This window comes from Elephantulus edwardii, unplaced genomic scaffold (genome assembly GCF_000299155.1).
Source record: "Elephantulus edwardii isolate Elephantulus edwardi_28Jun2011 unplaced genomic scaffold, EleEdw1.0 scaffold00019, whole genome shotgun sequence".
NCBI lineage: Eukaryota > Metazoa > Chordata > Mammalia > Macroscelidea > Macroscelididae > Elephantulus > Elephantulus edwardii.
This window is the reverse complement of record NW_006399769.1, coordinates 741,561-749,030: the sequence shown is the minus strand read 5'-3', so window position 1 is coordinate 749,030 and position 7,470 is coordinate 741,561. Positions and strand designations below refer to the sequence as shown.

The window sequence follows — 7,470 nt, the reverse complement described above, 5'->3', positions numbered from 1 at the left end:
GGAGGGGTTTGTGCGGGGAGAAGGGTGCAACAATGAATGAATGGAATCCCAAAATCTCTGTAGATGTTCATTGAAATGAAAAATAAACAACCTAAATAAAAAAAATACAGCTTTCAATATGGATTGTGTCTCAATGTGAAGAAAACAAAGATTCTTACCACTAATAGACAACATCATGGTTGGTGGAGAAAAGATTGCAACTGTCAACAATTTCATCTTATTTGAATCTATAATCAATACTCTTGTTTGTTGTTGTTTCTATGTGCTTTTGAGTTGGCTCTGACTCATAGCAACCCTATGTGCAACAACTCTGAGCCCTGCTCTATCTTAAGCCAATTTCACAGTCTCTGGCACACCTATCCCCTTTGCCCCAGTCCCCAAGTCTGTTCATCTCATCAGGATCTTCCTCTCCTGCGCTGTCCCTCCACTCTCCCAAGCATGACATCCCTCTCTAAAAACTGGTCCCCCCTTGCAACATGTCCAAAGTATGTCAGATGAAGCTTCAAAATCCATGCCTGCAAGGAGCAGCCTGGTTTTATCATCTCCAGAATGGAACTGTTTGTTAGCATAGCAGTCTATTTTCCCAATGTAATTTGCCTTTTGATTTCCTTTGTGCTAGCAGTCAGGAAACCAGGTGACGTATTTTACTGGGAAAGTCTGCAATTAGGGAACACTCCAAATTATTGAGGAGTAACGAAACCAGTTTGAGGATGAAGCTCTGTGCCGGATTAAATTCATGATATTTCTGATTACATGTTATACATCTCATAGCTGGACAGTGAATAAGGATGACGGAAGAAAAATTGAAGCTGTGGGCTATGAGACTGGAGAAGAATGCTGAACATCTATGGACAACCAAAGGAACCAGCAAATTGTCTTGGAGAGGGTGCAGCCAGAGTGCTCTTTGGAAGCAAAGATGATAAGGCTTTGCCTCACATACTTTGAGTTTGTTGTTAGGAAAGGTTATGAGCAAGCACATATGGTGATGAAGGAGGAAGTTCAAGTTGCTCTGAAGGAACTGGGAAAAACAAGGCCCCAGGAATTGATGCATACCAATTGATTTATTTCAAGAAACAGATGCTGCCCTGGATGTGCTCACTAAGTTGTGCCAGGACACCTGGAGGATAGCCAGCTGGCCAACTGACTGGAAGAGATCAGTATTTGCTCCCATTTCAAAGAAAGATGACCCAATGGAGTGTGGAAATTATCGAAAAATATCATTGATATCTCATGCGAGGAAAATTCTGCTGTTCATTGTCCAAAAACATTTGGAACAACATGTCAACAGAGAACTGCCAGATGTGCAGACTGGATTTAGAAGAGGTCGTGGTACTGGGGATATTATAGCTAATGTTAGATTGATCTTGACAGAAAGCAGAGAATACCTGAAGAATGTCTGTCTGTGCTTCATCAACTATGCAAAGGCTTTTGACTATGTGGATCACAACAAGCTATGAATGATTCTGAGAAGAATGTGAATCCCAGAATATTTGATTGTGCTAATGCGAAACCTATACTTGGACCAAGAGGCAGTCATCAGAACAGAGCAAGGAGACACTGGATGGTTCAAAATCAAGAAAGGTTCCATCTGGGACGTGTTTTGTTTCCATACCTTTTCAATGTGTATGCAGAACAGATGATCTGAGACGCTGGGTTCTACCAGGAGGAATGTGGCATCAGGATTGGTGGAAGAATCATCAACAACCTACGTTACGCTGATGACACAACCCTGCTTGCTGAAACTGAGGAGGACCTGAAGTGCTTGCTGCAGAAGGCCAAGGACTGCAGTCTTCAATATGGATTGAAGCTCAACATCAAGAAAACAATGATTCTCACCACTGGGCCAATTGGCAGCATCAGTATGGATGGTGAAGAGATTGAGATAGTTAACAGTTTTAGTTTGCTTGGTTCCACAGTCAACGCTCTTGGTAATAGCAGCCAGGAAATCAGGAGACGAACTGCTTTGGGAATGTCAGCTGTGAGGGACCTCTCAAGAGTGCTGAAGAGCAACGACATCAGCCTGGAGCCTAAGGTGTGCCTAATACGGGCTATAGTCTTTGCAGTTATGTGCTATGCACCAGAGAGTTGGACAGCGAATAGGAATGAAAGAAAGAGAATTGATGACTTTGAGCTGTGGTGCTGGAGAAGAGTGTTGAATATACCATGGACTGCTAGAAGAACAAACAGGTTTGTCTTGGAGAGGGTGAAGCTAGAATGTTCCCTGGAGTCAAGGATTCTGAAGCTTCGCCTGACACACTTTGGGCATGTTGAAAGGAGGGAGTGGTCCTTGGAGAGGGATATCATGTTTGGGAGAATGGAAAGAGGGCGCAGGAGAGGAAGACCCTCGATGAGATGGATTGATTCTGTGATTCTGGGATGAGTGTGTCTGAGACAGAGAGGTAGGCACAGGATAGAGCGGCCTTTAGGGCTCTTGTACATAGGGTAGCTATGAGTCGCAAGTGACTCAATGGCACATAACAACATTCCTTACAGAGGAACATAAGGCTTGAAAAGGTAAATGTTTGTCAAAGGAAAGGAATTCCCTTGGCCAGGAGTATTGTTCTGATAACTGTGACAATGGGCTCTAATGTGTCTGAAAGTGTGAGAATGACACAGGGTAGAAGAGCATTCAGATTTCTTGTCCATAGACTCACTATGGGCTGCTCTGGACTCAGTGGAACCTAACAACAACAATAATGATAATTCATTCTAACAGATATACTGTGGTGTTATTCTATCCAATGACAGATCAGAATTTCTTTAACTCTAACCTTTGAATCTAGACAACAATAAATATGGGAGAAAGAAATGGATCATTCTGTTTTCTCTTTTCCTAGCCATTTTCTGTGTTCCTCAGTGAGAAGGGATGTCTAAATACAGTAATTCAGGAACTTGCCAGCAACCCATGACCTCAAATAGAACTGATGTCATCGATTAGTTGTGGCTTGCATTCTTGCCATTACTGTGTGGTGTCATTTAAATAATTTTAAAGTAAACATGTTCCTCTCAATTTAAATCTTGACATATTATTTTTTGAATATGCAAATAAATGAAAGTCTACAAGCTAAAATACAGTTGTGTCTCTGCCCCAAGAACATCACCCCACGACAGGCACCCTCACCCCACCCCATACACACACAAGCCTTGAGATCACAGCTCTCTCACCATGAACTGGAGCTGGAGAATCATCTTCTTCATCACAGCAGCTACAGGTCAGGGGGTTCCTAGTGCCTGGGAGGAGGACAAGACTGTGGATATTGAGAAGGAATTTCATTGAACCCTTTTGTGTTATCATCAGGTGTCCACTCCGAGGTACAATTGGTGCAGTCTGGACCTGAGGTGTCCAAGACTGGAGCATCAGTGAAAATCTCCTGCAAGGCTTCTGGATACACCTTCACAAGCTATAATTTGCACTGGGTGCAACAAACCCCAGGACAAAGGTTAGAGTGGATAGGATACATTTATCCTGGTAATGGTGGTACAAGCTATGCACCAAAGTTCCAGGGCAGAGTCACCGTGACCAGAGACACATCCACAAACACAGGCTACATGGAGCTGAGAAATCTGAGCCCTGACGACACGGCCACCTATTTCTGTGCAAAAGACACAGTGTGAAAACCAGACCACGAGTGTGACAAAAACTCTTACTGAGGATGCAGCTGTGTTGGCAGAAGAGGCGACAATGATACATAGACTGCAGGTTGCCTTAAGTTGGTGTTGAGTAGTTTTAAAAACAGAAGAATGGTAATGTGTATTAATTCCAGTTATATATTGTTGTTGTTGTTGTGTACCATCAAGTTGGTATTGACCCATAGCAGCCTCTCCAGCATGTTTACAGAGACAGAAATTTTTTGAGAGGCATTCGCCTTTCTCCTGTGAAGCGGCTGGTGGATTCAAACAGCACATCTTTGAGTTGGCTGTGAAATTTCTTACCATGAGGCTAGCAGAGAGGATTTCAAATACACAAATTTCTCAAGAGGAACATTTAGGTGTATGGTGGGATCGTTTGCAATAAAGTCTTCTCATTTATTTTATTCCTAGTTGTAAAACAAGATATGAATTGAGTTGTCAGCATTGATAGATGGTAAAGTTAGGATGTTTGGCAGGATTTCTCTCACTGACCTGCTGAGGTCTGTTCTTATGGAAAACTCCTTTACGTCATGCAGGTTTGGCTTGTGCATGGAGCCTTGAGAAGGAAAGAGAGTTAGCTCCTATAAGTGGTAATAAGGATGGAATATTCTTCATCACCCAACAGAAAAAAAAAGTCACTTCTTTTCAAGGTCAAAGACACAGTTGACTTTGTACATCAATCTGCATTCAAAATGTTCAAATTCATGAACTCACTTATTTTTGCATGGGTTATTGTTGTGTCTTTTTTTTATATATAGGGAGATACATCATTGACTTTGTCCTGTAGTCTACAGATAATTCATTACAATACGTAGAATCCCCACAGGTTTTTAAAATGATAAACTGATACAAACATAGTAATATGTTACAAATGATATTGATCTGATGAAAACATGTGCTTGAAGCATGGTCTCCCTCAGGGAGGTAAGAACTTGGGAAATACAATGTGCTTTCCACTTCATGAAAGACAGTTCAATTCCATGGTGCCAGTTCCTTTTTTTCTGACTGAATGTTTTGCTAAAACTTCGCTTTGGCCTCTGTTTTGGAAGTGGTTCTTCTGTTGCCTCCTCCAGGTTGTGGGCCCCTGATGCCTTCTATGATTCAGCCCTGTCATCTGCTGAAGCCTCCGCTTCCATCCCACAAGCCCTGGAGTCCTTGACCACCTTCCCTTGGCCCCATGGAGCGCTGAAATTCTTACCCATGTTCCTACAGCTTTGGCTGCTCAGTGGCCATAGAGAGATAAATGCTAGTGCCGAGAGTCATGCCATTTCCCCGTCCCCCCGCCCCATATTTTTATATGCAGTGAGGACATCCAACCTTTCTTTGAGGAAGACCATCCCCTCCATTTAGGAATCAGTATCTTTGCCCAGCTGCTCTTTAAGCTCTTTCCAAACACAGCTCATGTTTAAACTTTCAACTAAGCATTCTAAGTTCATAGCCACAAAGCCCACATTCACGTCGACCAAGCAGCACTGTTGAATCATTGTAGCTTTTGCAATGGGGGTTAGTGCTTCCACTAGGGCCTAAAGAGATCATTCTCATTGAAGAATTTCTCAGCTGATGGCTTAAAGTGACGTATGGCTTAGGAGACACAGAATTCAAATACCTGATGGCACCTTTGTTGGAAGCTTTTATTATTTTTGTTACAAAAGATAAACTTATTAATTTAAATCTAACTCCCACCTTTTTGCTTCATGTGTGCCAGTTAATATTCTTCCTTGTCCTGATAAAAGCAGATATAAACTCCTGTTTGTCCAGCTCTACGTGCTCACACAGAACAATGAATGTAGAACCTCACATCTTTTGGCAGAGAGCTTTGTTCAACCACATCAACTTCAGGGATATCTAATCCACGTGCAGCAACATTAGTTTCAACCAAAATGCCAAGATCACCATTTTTAAAACCTTTCAGGGTGATTTCCCTTAGCTTCTGTGGAATGTCTCCATGTAATGATTAGAAGCCCTGCTTGTTGGATGCTTCCTGGGACAGCTCTTAATTTTCTTTCTTACACCTGGATAGCATCTCCAATGACCTCTGCCCTATGAGTCCAACAGCCCTTGATAACCAGATGCTCCATGGTTATTGCCATTTTCTGAGTCTCTTTACTTAGCAGGTCCACCTGCCTGTATGTAGGTTTCATGTATTTCTCAGCAACATTAAATTCTCAATGTATTTAAAGGCAAGTTGAATAATAAGTGATGACTGGGGATTGTGTTTTGAACATTTCTTGTGTGTCATAGATCAAATCTCTTTCACTTGATCAATAAAACCCATATCCAACATCTGGTCAATTTCATCCAGGAAATCCATGCTTAAGTTTGGTGAGTCTAGCTTGTCATTTTGAAGGTTGTCTTGGATTCACATTGTGTCCCAACCAGGATGTCAATCTCATTTTTCAAGTGATCCAATTGACCTCCATATGGTGTTCCATCATAAAAACAAGCCACTGACAGGGGCATTTTTGTGATATAACTAGAGTCTTAGCTTACTTGATTTGTGAGTCACTTGAAGGTGCAAGAGCAGCCTCACTTTCTCTCCTGCAGATCTCCTTTAAGTCTCTCAATGAAGGGGATTGCAAAGGAGAATGTCTTCCAAATGCAATCTTTCCCACCGTATACCTGAATAACCATCTTCACTTCTATAGGAAATAGAAATTCACTCCTCACGTGCTGAGAAGTTTAACAGTCACTTCAGAGACAGGAAAATTGGAGTAAGCTTCCTTTTGTTCCCTTGGTATTTCCTGTTACAGTTTGCTGTTATTGTCTTCACATGTGGATTCACAGGTGTTAGGGGCAGGTTCAGAATGAGTCTCTCCATTCATTGCCTTTTCTTTCATTATTTTCTTTTATTTAGAGGCATGCATTTCTTCTCAGAAGTTTTCTCATTTTTTGTTCTTTTTTTAAGTTTTAAAAAATTTTAAAAATAAGTAACTTAATCTTCAATGATACTTTCTATTTTTTACACTTTTGATTTTAGGAGAAATACTGGCATATTGAGATCACTACTCTTTCTTTTTTACCTTTTTAGATTTGGGAGAATTTATTTCTACTTCAGAAGGCTCTGCTTTCTTTTTCATCTTTTGAAGTTTGGGAAAAATAATGTCTTCTTTCTCTTGTACTAAATATTCAGTCTTAGTAGATTTTGACTTCTCTTTCTTAGCTTTCTTCTCATTGTGTTTTCTCTATGTCTCACATTTTCTCATGGCAACATACCATTCCAAAGTGGAGTCAGTAAAGAGTTTCTCCAGCCTCACTCTGCACCATCTTGGGAACATGACCCAGCTCTTCAACTATGTGAGGAGGAAGTGATAAGATTTACATTTTCATTTTTCTGTCTAATAAATTTTCTGTGACACAGTTCACAAGGTTTTCTAATGACAGGCTCTATTTGTCTTTCAGAGTCTCTATCAACCTATTTTTCCCCCTCCTCCTTTGGCACTGGGAAGTCAAAGTAAGAAGCATTTTGTGTGTGTGTCTCCATCGTTATTTACACACACACACACACACACACACACACACACACACACACACACTTTTTTGTTGTTATCTGTTGTATCTTACAGCAAATCACAACAGTACAGAATTACGCTACAGGCTTTTTAAGGCTGATTTTTAACATATATGTGTATATGTTAAAATATATATTTGTTGTTGTTATGTGATATATATATATTTATCGTTGTTATGTGCCATCGAGTTGCTTGCGACTCATAGTGACCCTATGTACAAGAGCTCTAAATGCTGTTCTATCCTGTGCCAACTTCACCGTCTCAAACACACTTATTCCCACCGCTCCAGTGACAGAATCGATCCATTTCACCAAAGGTCTTCCTCTCCTTT

General features: G+C 41.0%; 1 pseudogene and 1 gene segment (V, D, J or C); one reads left to right on the top strand and one right to left on the bottom strand.

Annotated features, from left to right (window-relative positions):
* Positions 1–3,166: 3,166 nt before the first annotated feature.
* On the top strand, positions 3,167–3,615 carry LOC102876132. The segment is given in 2 exon segments: positions 3,167–3,212; positions 3,299–3,615. Coding segments are annotated over 2 exon segments (363 nt in total).
* Positions 3,616–4,889: 1,274 nt separating this feature from the next.
* On the bottom strand, positions 4,890–6,261 carry LOC102875732 (annotated as a pseudogene).
* Positions 6,262–7,470: the final 1,209 nt, after the last annotated feature.